This window comes from Haliotis rubra, unplaced genomic scaffold, assembly GCF_003918875.1.
Source record: "Haliotis rubra isolate DU_JTF1 unplaced genomic scaffold, ASM391887v1 Scf637, whole genome shotgun sequence".
Classification (NCBI taxonomy): Eukaryota; Metazoa; Mollusca; class Gastropoda; order Lepetellida; family Haliotidae; genus Haliotis; species Haliotis rubra.
Genome location: NW_025767343.1, coordinates 259,045 through 278,354, shown reverse-complemented (window position 1 = coordinate 278,354; position 19,310 = coordinate 259,045). Strand labels below are relative to the sequence as shown.

The 19,310-nt window shown below is 37.6% G+C and overlaps 1 protein-coding gene across 1 annotated transcript in view; it reads left to right on the top strand.

The window, feature by feature from the left end:
- The window catches only part of LOC124256724, a 310,586-nt gene that overhangs the window by 106,542 nt on the left and 184,734 nt on the right, over positions 1-19,310 (top strand). The window contains 2 exon segments of the mRNA XM_046690688.1: positions 637-709; positions 1,125-1,277. Coding sequence (XP_046546644.1) covers positions 637-709; positions 1,125-1,277 — 226 coding nt within the window.

Here is a 19,310-nt window from a genome sequence, read left to right as displayed (position 1 = left end):
ATGTGAAATATATACAATTCATAGTCATATTCTGACTGAAACATAACATAACATTATCATACTCACACCAGTTGAATATTCAGGAAAACCAGCCAACCTGACACGCACATACACTTTCAAATCAGTCTTTATATATACCCCCCAAGCTACTTGATTGACCCCAAGCTTACTACCCAGATACATACAATGGCTCTCATACTGCACACCCCAACACAGACACTCGCTCACCGCTTACATCTCTGCTTCAGCTAGCCTCTTTTCACTCCCAATTTCTCACACCTCAGACATAGAATAAAACATATTACACTAATTGTGATCTTGACAGATACATCAAGCATGGATACTGATGTTGTGGAGATACCAGACAGCACAATAACAGTACTACTAGTATTTGGGCCATACTTTCAATATTCAGCAGGAGAGAATGGTACACACATTTTTGAGCAGCTGATGAATCTGAGGTACATAATGACAAACTTGGTTGATTTGTTTGGCCAGTGATCTTTACTGGAAAATGGGCAAACTTGAAGAATGTGTATCTATGGTTACAGTCATCCTCATCATGTACCTACATGACTTGGGTTCATTATGAAATCCGGAAACATGTACATAAGTGATGTATGTTTTCTACCACAGGCCAGTAGAACAACCTAGCACAATCTTTAAGGCTTGGGAATGTCTCCTGCAAGAATCAGAAATGGATGCACAAGTAAGTTGTTCAGGAAAGGAAAATGAGCTGGTTATTGTCTTGTCCACCGGTATTGTTATAAAAGTAAGACTGTACAATATTCCAGCAAGCAGGTGGCCTTCTCACTATCACAAGTGTACATGAGTCTGTGATGTCTGCACAGGATTGGATCAAAACTAAAAATCAAGTCTCTTGTTATGGAAAATGGTAATTTACTTCATATCAAAAAATGTTTTTGCAATTTATTCTCATGTACACCTATATGATGAACAAATGTCAGACACTTAGACAGGTCATAGCAGAACTACCTAATTACTTTTCACACCAATTCCTATGTTTAACTGTGCAATGTATGTGTTATGATCAGTTCAGTGTACTTCACATACAGACAGCAGGCACCCTAGTTTGTCTCTCATTATTGTATGTTGTGTTACAGGCTCACCTTGATGCAGCCAGCCTGTTGATCAAGAATGTATACAAGCCATTAGAGATGGTTTCATCCTACAAGAGTAGCCAGGCACAAAAGCTCTGTTCATTCAGGGATAATTTTGAAAACGTCCTAAGCAAGTCAGAAAATAACCTACAACAGGTAACATTAAAAGATTTTATTGTGTGTCACTCATCTCCCTATTGTCTGTTGACTAAAACTTTAAGTGCTATTGCTCAAATATATATACTGTTCCAAAATAGAAACGCATAACGCAGAAATGTTGTATTTTCAAACATGTATAACTCGTCCACAAATAGATTTTAAGAAATGAATTTTTACATCAGTTGAGAAGGTAATGTCTATACAACCAAGTGAATAATTTTAGATAACGGAGACGTTGAGCGCGATGGTGACCACGTAGCATGGTCCCGACATCGGGTCTCCTGGCTCTCAGTCCAGTCTCTCTTAACCTGTTCCGTACAGTTTGACCAGATATCCTCTGAAGTTCAGGCACCTTGGCTGCTGTGCTCTCACCCGTGGCAGTACGATCACACAAATGTAGTACCTACAGTCGGTTTGAGTCAGAAACGGACCGATGAATTGCAAATTTTATCATTGTACAAAATTGCCACTTAAATATAAATAGGACACATGTTTATCATTTACTAATACCCAACAGCTTTCTTATATTTGAACATTTTCCGGACTCCACCAAAAAAGTTGTTTAAGAAACTTTTATCATTGAAAACGCAAAAGTTGTTATCTGTCGCGGCGGGGTGAAACCGCAGAAACGGAACAGCCACTAACTCGTCGTGCACGGGATACACATGCCTGATGAAAAATGAAGTTGAATGCTGACGTGAAACAGTTGATGATTAGAGTGTACGATTTTTTCCATGCTGAAGCCGAAAGGGGCAAACCATTTTATGCCATTAATAAATTCCGTGAGCGGGCAGCAAAAGCTGTAGGAGTATCAGCAAGGGTACTGACAAATGTTCTGGAACACAAACATTGTGAGGGTGATGCGAAGCAGGTAGGGGTCGTGTCAAAATCACACAAATTAAAACATTTGGACAACTTTCAAAAAGAACCTTGTAAGGCAGTCTATCAACAAGCTCTTTTCTGAAAACAAATACATGTCGCTGAATTTTTTTTTAAAAGCATTTGAAGCAAGAACACAACCTCAGAGTATCAAAGTACACACTCTGGCGACTCTTACACTCTTTCGGGTATCATTATAAGAAAATTTCGGGGAAGAATAGGTCAGTACTCTGTGTACGCCCTGATATCTTTCACTTGAGAAATAATTTTCTCAGGGTTATAAAGAAGAAGCGCGAGGAAGGGTTTGAGCCAGTGTACTTGGACGATACCTGGGTCAATGCCTCGCACACTGCCAGCAGTCAGTGGGTACCCTATGGGGGTGATAAGGGGTCACGTAGAAAGCTGCCTCTAGGGAAAGGAGAGAGAGTAATCATTCTCCATGCTGGTTGCTCCAGCAAAGGCTTTCTCCCAGGCTGCGACTTGGTATTCAGGGCAAAGTCTACAGATAACAGAGACTACCATTCCGAGATGAATGGTGCGGTTTTCCTCGATTGGGTTAAAAATAAGTTGGTACCAGCTCTACCAGAGAAGTCTTTTATCGTAATGGACAATGCCCCATACCACAGCGTGAAGGACCCCGACATCGAACAGTCGAATATGTGATATGATATCATGGCTCGACAAATTTCAGATCGCACAGCCTTCAAAGGCAACGAAGCCTCAGCTATAGGAGATCATAAAAACCCACAAAGGTGAACCTTTCTACAAAGTTGACAGTTACATAAAAAGTATGGGTCATGATATTCTGCAACTTCCACCCTATCACTGTCACCTTAACCCCATTGAAATGATATGGGGTATTGTCAAAGGAGATGTTGCCAGATCAAACACAACTTTTAGATTACATGACGTAGAGGTTTTGGTTAAGGATGTTCAGAGCTTTCGAACGATGCCTGACATCAAACGATTTGCCTCTCATGTTATTCATACGAAGCTTCGAAAACGGAGGTATTTTCCATTGTTATGTCATGTTACCGAGCGGAAAGCCATAGATATCGGGAAATAGGCGACCATACATATTATTTAAAAAATCTTTTTATAATAATTTTCCTATGACGTAAAAATGAAAATATAAAAGAAAAAGGCACGGGCATGTTATGACATGTCACAATTGGGAAAAATCGCCATAGTTTTTGCCTCTTTTGTGGTTTATCTGGACGTTATAAATGTAAGCTTGCATTTTCATTCAAAAATAAATTTATTTAAGTTGTAGTTGTTTTATTTGAATAATATTATAAAAATAAACTTCATATTTATCAACAGTAGGATTAGATCTTTTAAATGGTGTATGGGATGTAGTAGCAATAACGTTTTACAAGCTTATAATTTCCTTCATAAACATAGGCTTCATCTATGACCTCAGAGTCTGTGGGAACTCGGTGTCATGGCAGTAAATGCCTCTGGTTGACTGGTGTTGAAAGAGTTAAACAAATTTTTTGGTGGAGTCCGGAAAATTTTCAAATATAAGAAAGCTGTTGGGTATTAGTAAATGATAAACATGTTTACTATTTATATCTATGTGGCAATTTTGTACAATGATAAAATTTGCAATTCATCGGTCCGTTTCTGACTCAAACAGACTGTAGATGTACCGATCTTGGGCTGCAGTGGTGACTCGAGGTCTGCCTGTACGGGGAAGGTCATTTGTTATACAGTCATCCCTTGCAATAACACTCTTCGCGATACCGTGGATTCGGTTAAACCGCGGGGTAATCTGTGGCTCCCATAAAAAAAGTTGCCCAGGGATCACACGTCTTCAAGTCATCGAAATTCGCTGTTGAGCTCTGGTTAATCACGTTGTAAACTAGTGAAATTCAGTGCAGATTGCAATTAACAGTGTCTATTGTACTTATCCATGGTTTTTCAGATGCTTAAAACATGCAGAGTTTTCTCAATAGTAATCAGACGAACAGCAAAACATCGTAGTAACTTATAACAGACAACTTTATCATAAAGACATGCCATAAGCCGAAAGTACTTACAATGTTTGCTGTGAAGCAACACACCGCGTTATTACGCGGGTAATCACTGCCATCCGTGAACATATGATGTCAGAAAACACATGTTATTTTATTAAATTCAATTCCATTCATTAAAACTGTTTACAGTAACAACAGAAAAACCGTGAGTGAAATGGCATTACCTCATTCCATACAACTTCCGCTTACCACATTCGTGAGGGTCCTTTTTTCGCGCCTACCGCGATAGCAACCTTTTCACATTATTCTCAGCAATCACGAACAGATTACAGCCTTGTCATCCATGGACCCCAAGACCCGCGTTATTCACTCATTGAAGTCATATTTGACAATTAATTGCCAACATTTTGTTTTTACAATCAAAGTGGCATGTACTGCGGCAAGTCAGCAGTGACTTGTCAAACTTTCTCCTACGTAAAATGTATCCAGCCAGGTAACCCAAAGTGCTTAGCCTATGTTAATTATTATGTTAAATATGTTCGTAGAAAACATGCATTATACTAATACAATAGCAATATATAATATCTCTGTTAAAATAACTGCTCAAGATGCAAATTATTCTGATAATGGAATAGAAATTCTTTTATATCATGCTATCGGATCGTTTTTAACTGAATCACCGGTACATTGGACCAAAACATCTGTGCACAGCTAATTGCTATTTCCGGCTTAGTTGAATAACAATTGTATTATCATGTTTTGTGATGTTTGATTGCAAGTTTCCTGTACATACATCTATTTTCATTTACAAAGTTTGTTTTTTCACCTCCAATGATACGATATAGCTTTGACTCAGCATAATACACGAAATAGCAGTTTTGTTTTGTCCATGGAAAATACAATTTTACTTAGCCTTTGTTCAGCGTAATGTAACAGTTACTATAACGTGGGTATCTAATATCGGGTCATCCATGGACCCCAAGACCCTCGTTATAGCAAGGGATGACTGTACCTGTTTGGTTGTAACGAGCTGCAAGCAGTGATATCGTGCTCAGACTAACATTCAGACACCTGGCAATAGAAAATTGGTAATCTCCAGCGTGCATTCATTCAATGGCGATGTTCCGTGTCACAGCGTCAAGACTTGGCGTAGTGATTTGACCTTGAAACTCCTTCAAAACGGATGCCGAGTTCCGAAAGTAATCTGGATTTTTATAGCCAGACAGTGCATGCTCTTTGCTGCACAATTTCAACTGGAAGGTGACTTCTGTTGTGTTGTGGCGATGCCTTTTTAATTCTTTTAAGAAATCTCATCAAAATGAGAAAGTCGACTTTTCACTTGTGCAATTGTGTAAAATCATGTTATCAACACTTTTTTTTTACATATTTTGATGATTGTTTGAACACAGTAGGTAATTAATAGATTTTTAGAAATACAAATTTGTTTTGCAATACATCAGTTCATGTGTAAACAGTACCTTTAAACAGTATTGAATATTTTGCAAAATCTAGTTGAGAACAGTTGACTGAAGTAAGTGGCTACATTTACACTGTGAGTCTAAACTTTTGATGGGTAGTATATGATATCATCTGCTCATTGTAGGGCAAATTTACTGAAAGTTACATCCATCGTAAATCTCGCCAGTTTTGCCACATCACTGAATCACCATTCATTGCGTTTTGCATTATTCATACTATTTCTTACTTTAAATATCGAATTTTACTGGGAGTTTTTTTTAAAAAACATATCATTGTGATCGCCGGTATCTGTTGTTGTTTGATGGAATCACAAATGCTCAGTCTGAAACATTATTGATGAACCGAGAATCGCTGAGAATGCTTTGAAAAACACGAACATCGAAGTGAACTTTTATAAATTCACGTCACACGTATGTCGGTTATGCTTTGCCCATTACATCACAACTATAATTCACACAAATCTTTGAATTCCTCATACACTCCAACATAAAATGACAAATGGTCTTTGTCACCAATACCAAGACGTCTCGCTGAAATCTTGCTAAATATATCGGATGCTGCTCTGGGAAAGAACCACTTGTTTGAAATGTAAACAAAGCCCATCTCAGATTTTACACTGTGTATCATTTTCTCATACTGTAAGATCCGTTTGCCTACTCGTTGCATACACTTGCTCATAAGTTTTAGAACATGCATGAGAAGAGCATCATAGCAAGAGATAATTAAATAAAAATAGGTGTTTTCTATTTATTTCCAAGATTCAATTCAATATATTATAGTTTCCAAAAGCGTGACACCATGACTGACGCAAACTTAATGATGACAGTACATCTCCTCGTTTCTGACGATTTCCCTTGGTCACAATGAAAACAAAAAGAGAATAACGACCAGCAGATTACCACAATGTGTCAAACTACTTACATGTCACATTTATACATATGTGTTGCTTGACACAACGAAAGTTCCTTCCAAATACTCTTCGTACTCATGTCGGTGAACACACCTTTTGAGAAAGTCGCGTCCCGAGAGTGATGTCATATGTCAGTGTACGTCAACATTGCTATACATATTTGATATTTTCATTGAGGTGAGGTTATGAATGAAAATACCCACGATCATTTCTATCTTGCTGTTTACATTTTCAGTTCTAATGCTTATTTTGTACTTTTACATACTTTTTTCATGTGATTAAATGTCAGTATTTACATATTTTGCTTTGGGACAAGACAGGAGTCTAAATCAACTGGCTCCAATTACGTCATAATCATCTAACCTGGCATGTTTAGTTTGGCAAACAGAGGCCTCCTAATGGCATAACATTTCAGCACTTTCATTGTAAGAAAAATTAGTGTATATTTTCAAACATTAATCTTAAGTAATTACAAAATTCCATTTTGGTTCACATAAGAAAAGATGTGATTTTTTCGTGAACACTGGCCCTTTAAAGTGTTTACTCCTTTTGATGAGAGTTTTCAATATACAGGATGTAAACAATCCACAGTAGAATGACCATTTCCAAAATGTGCAGATATAAGGTTAAGACAACTAAAGAACAGGCCATGATTAGTTGTCTAAGTTTTAACATTGGTACATTCTAGTGTCATGCTGCTCGAAATTATGTACAATACAACATAAACAAGTCGGAGATTTTCTGAGGAAGCAGTTTTGATCCACTATGATTGACAGTTAGTGTTACGAACACTTCCATTCAACATCAATGCACTCAAGTGGAACTGTTGCACAAATGACCAGACTATGAATAGTTTCTCTGAATGTTGAATGTGTCATCACCAAACATGGTATATATTTGCTATATGACATGTTTGGGTTAAGATCAGATTAAGGTCGATGTCAAAAGGTACATGTGATAATAGGGATTATTCCAGTTTGGCATGTAATGCAAATGCTTTTGTGATATATGAAATCTAATTACTTTTTTCATAATTGAAAACAACTGGGAGTTTGGAATGGTAGAGTTTCTTCCCTGAAATTCAGCTGCATTTTAACTGAAGACTTTTGCCTCAAAAGTCTGTCTTGGTTATTTTCAATTTAATTTATCAAATGCACTAAACTGATGTATCCAATCATTATTTAAGATGCAAAAGAGTTTTATATAAAGCCATCCCACCAAAGAGATATTTTGACAGATTTGCCAGTCGGACTGATTGTAGGATATATTAGAGTCCTGGTGTAATCTCTTCATCACATCATATCAGTTATATGCTGTGAATCCCATCCGCTCTCAAAGGAACACAAATTCTAATGTAGTGGCGACGTACAGACAATAAATTAAATTATATCTGATGTTTGCAATACTAATTCTGAAAGTATACATAAAAGAGCTGTTAGTGATATTCTGTGTTTACTTGTGTAGTTTATGGTTGATGCATGTGGTTTTTGATGAGAGTGATTCTAATAGTCTATAATGTTCCTTGTGTGTGTTATGGATTGTTAGCTTTGTTCATGCTTGTGAGGAGGTTGAGATAGTGGACTCCCACTGTGTCTGCATATTTATACAACAAAGGTTGATCATCGGAATCTCATCTAGTAACTGAAGCATGTGCCATGTAATTGCTTATATGCTCTGTGATGCCCATGTCCTGACCGTCCATCAGCTAGACACACATTGCCTTAAGACACACAGACAACCTGCAGCCACGTGGGTCTGCCTCAGCTAACAATCAATGGACAAACATAGGCACACTGCCTAGAAGTTGCCAATCGATGGTGGTGACGTCATTGTTTGGATCAGTCATTGGAAGATACAGAGGCAGTCTGATACAAAGATACATATAAACACTGGATGATACAGAGATATGTTGGATCAAGTGTCTGACTGTCTGAGAGACAGAGTGGTGTATAAGAAAGGTATAAGTGTCTGATTGTCTTAGAGAGAGGGTGGTGTATGAGAAAGGTACAAGTGTCTGATTGTCTTAGAGAGAGGGTGTTGTATGAGAAAGGTACAAGTGTCTGATTGTCTTAGAGAGAGGGTGTTGTGTGAGAAAGGTATAAGTGTCTGATTGTCTGAGAGACAGAGTGTTGTGTGAGAAAGGTATAAGTGTCTGACTGTCTTAGAGAGAGGGTGTTGTATGAGAAAGGTACAAGTGACTGACTGTCTTAGAGAGAGGGTGTTGTATGAGAAAGGTACAAGTGTCTGATTGTCTTAGAGAGGGTGTTGTGTGAAAGGTACAAGTGTCTGATTGTCTGAGAGAAAGGTAGAAGTGTCTGACTGTCTGAGAGAGAGGGTGTTGTATGAGAAAGGTACAAGTGACTGACTGACTTAGAGAGAGGGTGTTGTATGAGAAAGGTACAAGTGTCTGACTGTCTGAGAGACAGAGTGGTGTATAAGAAAGGTATAAGTGTCTGATTGTCTTAGAGAGAGGGTGGTGTATGAGAAAGGTACAAGTGTCTGATTGTCTTAGAGACAGAGTGTTGTGTGAGAAAGGTACAAGTGTCTGATTGTCTTAGAGAGAGGGTGTTGTATGAGAAAGGTACAAGTGTCTGATTGTCTTAGAGAGAGGGTGTTGTATGAGAAAGGTACAAGTGTCTGACTATCTCAGAGAGAGGGTGTTGTATGAGAAAGGTACAAGTGTCTGATTGTCTGAAAGACAGAGTGTTGTGTGAGAAAGGTATAAGTGTCTGACTGTCTGAGAGAGAGGGTGTTGTATGAGAAAGGTACAAGTGACTGACTGTCTTAGAGAGAGGGTGTTGTATGAGAAAGGTACAAGTGTCTGATTGTCTTAGAGAGAGGGTGTTGTGTGAGAAAGGTACAAGTGTCTGATTGTCTTAGAGAGAGGGTGGTGTATGAGAAAGGCACAAGTGTCTGATTGTCTTAGAGAGAGGGTGTTGTATGAGAAAGGCACAAGTGTCCGACTGTCTTAGAGAGAGGGTGGTGTATGAGAAAGGTATAAGTGTCTGGCTGTCTTAGGGACAGGGTCATTTATGTGGAATGCATGGATTGATTAATAAATGCAATCCCACCTACAAATCACTGTCAATATCATATACCAGACATAATGGATATGGCCCAAAATTACATTGATGTACCTTGTATTAGTGTCAACAATAAACCATTTTAACCGATAGTTCAAAGTTGTCTGGAGTCAATGACCTCAGGATCAGTATGTAAGTGGTTTTCATATTGTTTAATGGGCACATGTTTGACTTCAATGTAGTCCTGGCATACTGTATAGGGAAACATATGAGAATGGAAGACTTACTGTTACTGTGTGAAACCACTTTTGATCTGATGGGTCAATAGACATATCTTGTAGTTAGCTTTGATACTGAGCTGCTCTTCAGTGTCTCTATTGTGTCTCCATCAGACAGGAACTGCAGCTCAAGTACCTGGTCTTAATATAGCCAGGGTAAAGCCTGAACATTGCACTTCATACAGAATGTGAAGCTTTCATCTTTTGTCCTTATAGGATGGTTAAAGACTGGAGACAGGCTCTACGTCATCACTGGGGTTGTTAATCTGGACTCGGATTCACGTACCAGCAAGAACAATTAGGAGTTTCACTTAGATAGCCATACATGCTTAAATTGGGTTTGAAAATGAAAGATGGCTTGATCTAAAATTGTAATAAATATCAATAAGAATTGATTTTGACCATATGCAGTTGTTAAAAGATTTTAAGTTGACCATACAAGACCCAGGGTTAATCAGGGTTGATCATTTTACCATATGAGACTTTGAGGTCGATGAGTATTGATTAATTAAAAGATTGCTGATTTTGTGTACCCCTCTGATAACAGTAAATTGGAACAGCCACATTGGCCGAAAGCTGTCGATACACAATGCCATTTAGAAGGTGGTCAAATATAACATATGTTATAATATTTGGTATTACACCACGTTGAGATGAAATTAAGCTTCAAACTGTTTGAACTTGTTAGTATAATAAACTTGATGGATATATTTTGCAGCCAGATTGAAAAACATCTGAATTATTAAGAGGTCACAAAGACGACTACATTTACCAATTAATTCCAAACTATTTCATCTTTGTTGTTCAATGTGAGGATATGCCATTTTTCGATATACATTATGTGAGGTGCAGCAGAAATCACAAACCAGTCAAGAATCTTTGTTTATCATCCAGTTTCTCACAGTGAGAAAACAATAACAAAAGCAATAATTTGAATTACTCTTGATCGGTGCCCTTTTAAGCATGGACATACATCTCTAAGAAGATAATCAGATAGACCTGCAGATGTACTCAAAAATATTATTATATAATTCATGAACATTTGCACATGTCTAAAGTTTCTGCAAGATGGGTCACCCTAAACCTTAATGCACAAGATCATCACCAATGGGTGGAGTCAAGAACGCTTGGACATCTACTTGGCAAATCCAGACAACTTTCATGCATGTCTTGTGACTAGAGATGAAGCTTGGATTCCCAACTGGGACCCTGGCACCAAACAAGTGTCAAAGCAGTGGAAGCACAAGACCTCTGTGGCTCCTCTGCTGGCAAGATAATGGCCACTGGTTTCAGGGATTCCAAGGGACATTTAATGAATGATTTGAAACCACCTCAAAGGACTGGGACCTCCTTTGTTGACTTATGAAGAAGCTGAGGAACACAATCAAAGAGAGGTTCAGAGGGATGTCAACTGCTGGCATTGTATGTCTTCATGACAATGCACCTGGTCGCAAGGGTTGAGTTGCTCAAGCTGCCGTTCTTGATTCTTGGCTTAGGGAACAGTCAGAAGATGTTTTTTTCATTGAAAGGGCACTGAAGTATATGGGGACTGTACTGAAATATAAAAACATAAACCTTTCCCCACCTTTTATTTGTATATTGATCTTTTTGAATAGACACTTTTGACAATTCCACCATACAAGACAACAGTGATCAGCCCATCAACATGTGTTGACAGTTAATAATTTGATTGATGTTTTGCTCAACTGGTCATTCCTCTCTTGCTGCGTTGCCACATGCATTTTACATAACATGTATTGCATTCACCAGCTTAAACCTTTTTATAACCAGGTCACCTTACTGAATAATTACAGCAGACATATCAAACACCAATTGCCACTGATTGCAATAATTCCTTGACACCCTCTGAGGCAGGGGTGAACATTAGTGAATTATTTTTTAGTGAAGATAATCTGTGTGCTGTCACCACTAATTGATGCTTGCAATAAGTCATTAACTGAGCATCAAAAGAATGAAGACAAATTCACAAGTGTAGGGCTTATAAGATAAAGTGAATGAGTGAGTTTAGTTTTATGCCTCACTCATCAATATTTCTGCTATATGGCAGCTGTCTGTAAATAATGGACTCTGGACCAAACAATCCAATGATCAACAGCATGAGCATTGATATGCGCAAATGGGACCGATGACATGTCAACTTATAAGATAAAACATGAATTATAAGAAGGAAGTAGTTATTCTTGTATTACATGCAGCTGGTCTGAAAAAGTAAGGGTTGTTCTGAGAATGTAAAGTAACTTTCATTGTTGCAAAATACTGTGTATAAAATGCTGTTCATATATATATTTTACTGAACATACATATTTACAAACATTTGAATTTGAAAGTCGAACAGTTTCTGTAAGTATAATCTGACCAACTGTAAGAATTAAAGAGTATTCAATTGGCTTTCAACGTGGAACTTCCTTGCTGGTCTGAACCCAGTTTGTTGGATGGCAGACACCAATTTGGCATCCGATGACTTTGTGAGCTTATGTTAATGGCACCGCCTGGATGCCTAAAGGCTTGAGTTTTGTTTCCCTTTATATTGGCATTAATAATCATCCACTTTGAAGTAGAAGAACTGTAAACGGACACTGAGCTTTGGGTGTTGTTTCTCTGTAAGCTTTGACCAGATGAGCAAAGAAATTAATGAGAATCTTTAGTTTTTGTGAAATCTCAAATTGTAAGGAGATACCTAGAGCAGGTCAGTCTAACAATTAATCCTGGGTGTTCTTCGGTTTATTCTGGTTGTTATTTCTCCGTAGTTCACTCTGTCAACCTTATAAAAAGTTAAATGAAAGTAAAAGGTTAAGCATAACTAAGAATTTGTGGAAAATGAAAAACCAAGCAAGGCTTTCCTCAAACTGAATGTTTTGAATTTTCAGCTAGAACCAAGGAGTGTTTAACTAACTTTCAAACCTGAAGGTAGCAGAAGAATAATACGTACAGGGATAAGACAATAGCTTAGTTGCTGTATGAAACCAGTTTGATGATAGTGGACAAGAGGATGGTGCAGCAAGCAGACAACTAATGTCAGTCACATGTCAGATTTAACACCCATTCGTAACCTGCCATGGTGGCTCCATGGCAAAACAGTGGATCATAATACTATATATATCATGTGCCAGAAACAGTAACAGCTAACAAACTGATTTGTGTTGTTAGCATTGGAACCACTATTTCTTATCTCTTCATATGCCTCGAAATTGAGATATAAAGAGATGTTTTGCAGTGTGTACAAGTTAACATGGTATAACTTTATTTTTCATTAGAGGACAGTGGGCATTTCAGTGCTTATCTTCTAAGAAAGTCTGAATGTGGCCTGTGGAAAGGCAGCCTTACATTAACATTCTTTAATATTAGGGTTGAGTACGAGCTGAGCGACTCTAATATGACATTGGCAGGCTCAATGGCAGGCCACTATCAATCAAACTGATGCTATATGCATACAAATGTAACGATTCGTGGCGCTTGAAAAGCAGGACACATTTATTTGTTGATATCCCCAGTCCCTGCATCTGCACTCCTTCGCTGAGCAGTTAATGGTCAACCACAAGATTCTGCCAGCCACAGTGCCCTGATAATTCATGACAGTTTCAGTTATGAAATTGCAAAGATTTTAGGTTTCAGTTTATTAATAGGATCTTTCATAGGTTCTTGTCATGTGGCAATCCTTTGTTATCAATACTGAAATGATTTACAAATGTCATTTGTGATGTGAACATTGAATGTTAAGTCAGTAGAGTCAGTAATGACCTAATGTTACAGTACCAAGAATGCCCATCTGTATGGCCAATGTCTAGTTACAAGAAGGATTTCATTAGTCTTCACATCTGTATCAAACATCAGATAAAATAGCTGGTCCTGGTAATAGGATAAAATTAAATCTGTGCTTCAGGTGAGGTGTAATCACCAGGGGTTCTACATTCACTGCATTCAAAAGTAGGTGGTTATTTTGTGAGGCGTGTGAGTTTCTATTTGTATGATGCAGATGGGGATTAAACTACTGTCCTGCTCTAGAGGCAGACGCCCAAGCCACTGGAGGCAGTCAGTCTGTCCCCATGTTGAAACAGGTAGAAATATGTAGCTTAACATAATAATCAAAATTCATTCTCTTTATAGTGTATGAAATCCCTCCAGATCTCCTCCAGCACCTGAAACCATCCTTGTCAATAGGTTTCCTGACCAAGATCTCCATTTAACATGAAGTGAAAAAATGTAAAACTATTAATTCTGTCTTACATACTGTTATCTGTAGCTGTAGTTAACGGTCATAACGCTGATAGACCATGATAACAACCTTCCCAACTGAAGAAAGTTGCCTGTGTTGGGAGTCAGGGGCAGACAGGAATTTCAAACAGTGCTCTTAAAGACTGTGTGAAAACACAACATATATATACCTAATAGGTTGAGAGTTCTATTTCTGAAAGAAACATATGATGTTTTGATGTAATAAGGCAGAAGCTGCAGGTGACAAGGCATAGATGGAGATTTTACTGCCCTTCACTCGGTTTTGAGTTCTTTTATATAAACTCATCCGTCTAGCGTTCAATGTTACATATTCATTATTTGATCATTCAATATGTCAAATTCAGACATCTTCAGCTGAATCAATTTCCTATTTCTATAACATAACATAATATCTTTGAAAGTGTTGGACAAATTAGTTTTATGTTCATTGGCACAAGTGTTGTGGAGGATGGCAAGTTATATTTCATACTGTTTTTTTGGTATTCTGATTAAAGATGTATTCATGTTACCTGACTGTTCCTCATTGAATCCTGACACCTCAGGAAGACAAATCATTAATACAGTAGACTGAGCAAGAATAAGTAAAGAATATCTATAGGTTATACATTGACTGTATAGACAGATACCTCCCTCCACTTTCACCTGCCAACTCATTAGACCATAATCTGCAAGCACAGAAGACAGGTCCGTCTTGGGGGAGCAGGAAAAATGCCACCCGGACAAAAGCCACCCGAACAAATGCCACCTAGGACAAATGCCACCTAGGACAAAAGCCACCCAGTTATTTTAACTAGAGGAAATTACCACCTTTATTGACTTTAATGTTGATTTTGTTGTAAAATTATGTAGACTTTGATGAATAATTTTGTTTCTTAAAAAAAATATTCACTTTGATAAAAAAGTTGATTCTCATGTAAATTTTTTATTGCATAGTAATGTCTTTTTAAAAATGTTAACGTAAATGGATGTAAAATTTGATTTAAGAAATAGTTTGACCTTGAATTTGGTGAGAAGCCTGTTATAATAGCATTGTTTTGAAAGTAAGGCTAATTAAGTACATGGGGAATCTTGGGGAGAGTTGTTAGCTTGGGTTCACTACCAGTCTAGTCAGTCTGAATGTTGCATTAAATGGCATTAACCGGTGTATTTATAAATAGAATAAATCCTTTGGTTAACAAGACTACTTAGCCTGTTTGAGTAGCAGTAGAAGGAGATGTTATGATAAGATGTAAGTAAGGAGGATTAATTTTCACGATTGTATATAAATGACATATACAGAAGAATACTATACCACCAAAATAAAAATAATCAAATACATTTTATCTGGAGTCCATGGCAACGAAATGGCAGACCAAGCTGCCAAACTTGGACTCCACTCAAAAAAACAAAATAAAAATACCTTACTCCAAAACAGACCTAACAAATAAAGTTAACAATATAATAATAAATAAATTCAATTATAACTGGCAAATAATAGGAAAACATTATCCACTCTACCAAAGAGTTCTCTCTTTTTATCAACTTCATTTTTTTAACCTTTCATATGTTTATCATTATTCACATAATAAATATGTTTTAAACATGGGTCGGTTGAAAAATACAATATATCTTAGCTGGGTGGCATTATTCCTAGGTGGCATTTGTCCTAGGTGGCTTTTGTCCGGGTGGCATTTGTCCAGGTGACTTTTGTCCGGGTGGCATTTGTCCTAGACCCCGTCTTGGTTTGTGTGAAAGGAACTGTTGAGAGCTGGTTGGTATTTTCTCTACTACTCTTTCACCTTCCAACTCTACCAGCACTGAAGACAGATGGACAGCATAGAACTGTATGTGCACCATGTTTGACAAAGAAAGATTGACTTAATTATCAGACTGAGGGGTTAAAAAGTTAAAGTATCCATTGATAAGGTGCCTTCAGTTGGGGTCTCCTATAATAATAATTTGTGTACGTATATTGAACATGCTTCCATACCGTGCAATATGGTCAAAGTGTTACCATTATTACTCTGGCCAATGGATCTGTGACCACTACAACCCAAGGTGCTAGAAGGTTAACATCTCATCCCACTGCTCAGTGAATAGTCACATTATGAACTAACTTTCATTGTGGGGCAGGACTGAAACTCCTAGAAACTCTCAGTCACCCATCCAAAGACACTCCACGACCAATGTTGCTTAACCTCAACTGTTTTGTGACCTGTACTCTTTACACAGGACCACCACCAATAACCACAACCAATAACCACCACCACCACCACCCCACTGCCACTAAATTCTCAAAATAGCATTAGACATAACAATGTGATGGCCACAAAAGATATTGTATTGTGTAAGCAAACACATGGTCAGCCCATTGTTAGAAGACTGTTGATTGATGATGTTACGAGTGAAGATGTAGCAAAGAGGTTTACCACAAATCCACTTGCACAATTATATGGATTGCACAACAATTGGACTACAGTTAAGGAACATTTATTGATACTATCCTAATAGTAGTTTCTTACAAAATACTGGTTTACAAGTGTACATACTGTACAGGGCATTCCATCAACAATACTGGTTTACAAGTGTACATACTGTACAGGGCATTCCATCAACAATACTGGTTTATAAGTGTACATACTGTACAGGGCATTCCATCAACAATACTGGTTTATAAGTGTACATACTGTACAGGGCATCCCATCAACAATACTGGTTTATAAGTGTACATACTGTACAGGGCATCCCATCAACAATACTGGTTTATAAGTGTACATACTGTACAGGGCATCCCATCAACAATACTGGTTTATAAGTGTACATGTTGTACAGGGCATTCCATCAACAATACTGGTTTATAAGTGTACATGTTGTACAGGGCATTCCATCAACAATACTGGTTTATAAGTGTACATACTGTACAGGGCATCCCATCAACAATACTGGTTTATAAGTGTACATACTGTACAGGGCATCCCATCAACAATACTGGTTTATAAGTGTACATGTTGTACAGGACATTCCATCAACAATACTGGTTTACAAGTGTACATACTGTACAGGGCATTCCATCAACAATACTGGTTTATAAGTGTACATGTTGTACAGGGCATTCCATCAACAATACTGGTTTACAAGTGTACATACTGTACAGGGCATTCCATCAACAATACTGGTTTATAAGTGTACATACTGTACAGGGCAATCCATCAACAATACTGGTTTATAAGTGTACATGTTGTACAGGGCATCCCATCAACAATACTGGTTTATAAGTGTACATACAGTACAGGACATTCCATCAACAATACTGGTTTATAAGTGTACATACAGTAGAACACGGATATAACGAACTCCAAGGGACCAAGAAATTTAGTTCGCTATATCCGTTGTTCGTTATTCACATTTGACCGCCATCTTGGATTGTAGAGATGTAGAGACATGTATATGCTGAGGCTACAAATCTTTATTCTTGTACATGTACATTGACATAACATTAAAATTCTGAATTTATCATTCAAAGACATTAGCTAGAACAAGTTTAACAATCTCAACAATACATGTATATAACTTAATTACGTTTAACAAAGTCCACCAGTATACCAGTCAAGCTTTTAAACACGACATGTTTGTTTTGTTAATTAATTAATGACCATCAATGTTGATTCGCCGCCAACAAGGTTGATGTATACCGCTAAGTGGCGGAGCTGACACTGAGTGAGTTAAGCTAATCAACGTTGTTAATTGGGTCTTTGGGTGTAGTAGTAAATCAGTTAAGCTATAGCCGTTAATTAAGCTACTCCGCGAGTTAAGTTATTAAGTATAATTTTAATGATATAATAAAGGACTACTGACGGGACTTTTAAATTTGTTCGCTATATCCGTTTGTACGCTATATCCGTGTTCGCTATATCCATGTTCTACTGTACTGTACAGGGCATCCCATCAACAATACTGGTTTATAAGTGTACATACTGTACAGGGCATCCCATCAACAATACTGGTTTACAAGTGTACATACTGTACAGGACATTCCATCAACAATACTGGTTTACAAGTGTACATACTGTACATGGCATTCCATCAACAATACTGGTTTATAAGTGTACATACTGTACAGGGCATCCCATCAACAATACTGGTTTATAAGTGTACATGTTGTACAGGACATTCCATCAACAATACTGGTTTATAAGTGTACATACTGTACATGACATTCCATCAACAATACTGGTTTATAAGTGTACATACTGTACAGGGCATTCCATCAACAATACTGGTTTACAAAAGTACATACTGTAGAGGGCATCCCATCAACAATACTGGTTTATAAGTGTATATACTGTAGAGGACATTCCATCAACAATACTGGTTTACAAGTGTACATACTGTACAGGGCATTCCATCAACAATACTGGTTTATAAGTGTAAATACTGTACAGGACATTCCATCAACAATACTTGTTTACAAAAGTACATACTGTACAGGGCATTCCATCAACAATACTGGTTTATAAGTGTAAATACTGTACAGGACATTCCATCAACAATGTATGTTTACAAGTGTACATACTGTACAGGACATTCCATCAACAATGCTGGTTTACAAGTGTACATGTTATAATATATAACAAGTTTTATGGATAACAACTTCTTTATTTTGAGTGAGTCGCGACGTTTACGAATCAGATTCTTGTACCGAAGATTAATCCATAAACTTGTTATATATTGTGCGTCTCAACTCTAAAATGCCACTCAAACAAGTGTACATGTTGTACGAGGCATTCCATCAACAATACTGGTTTACAAAAGTACATACTGTACAGGGCATTCCATCAACAATACTGGTTTACAAGTGTACATACTGTACAGGACATTCCATCAACAATACTGGTTTATAAGTGTACATACTGTACAGGGCATTCCATCAACAATAATTAATGGCAAAGCAATAAGGCAATAGTAGCTTGTGAGTCTCAGTCACCTCATTTCCAAGGCTGTGCACATCATGATTTCACCTTAACACATAGCTTATCATTCTCTTTATTGTCCAAGTCATTCAGCCCCAACATGGGTACAAGGTTTGTGTATATTTGAGAACATCCACATCATGGATATACAACAGGCAACAGTCAAGTCTACAGACTATTTCCCCACAAGACCAGACTAATACTGAGCTTTTGTAACAATCATTCAGTTTATAATGCTTTGTCTCGAAGCTGGCCACTTCCACAAATATTGAATCCATC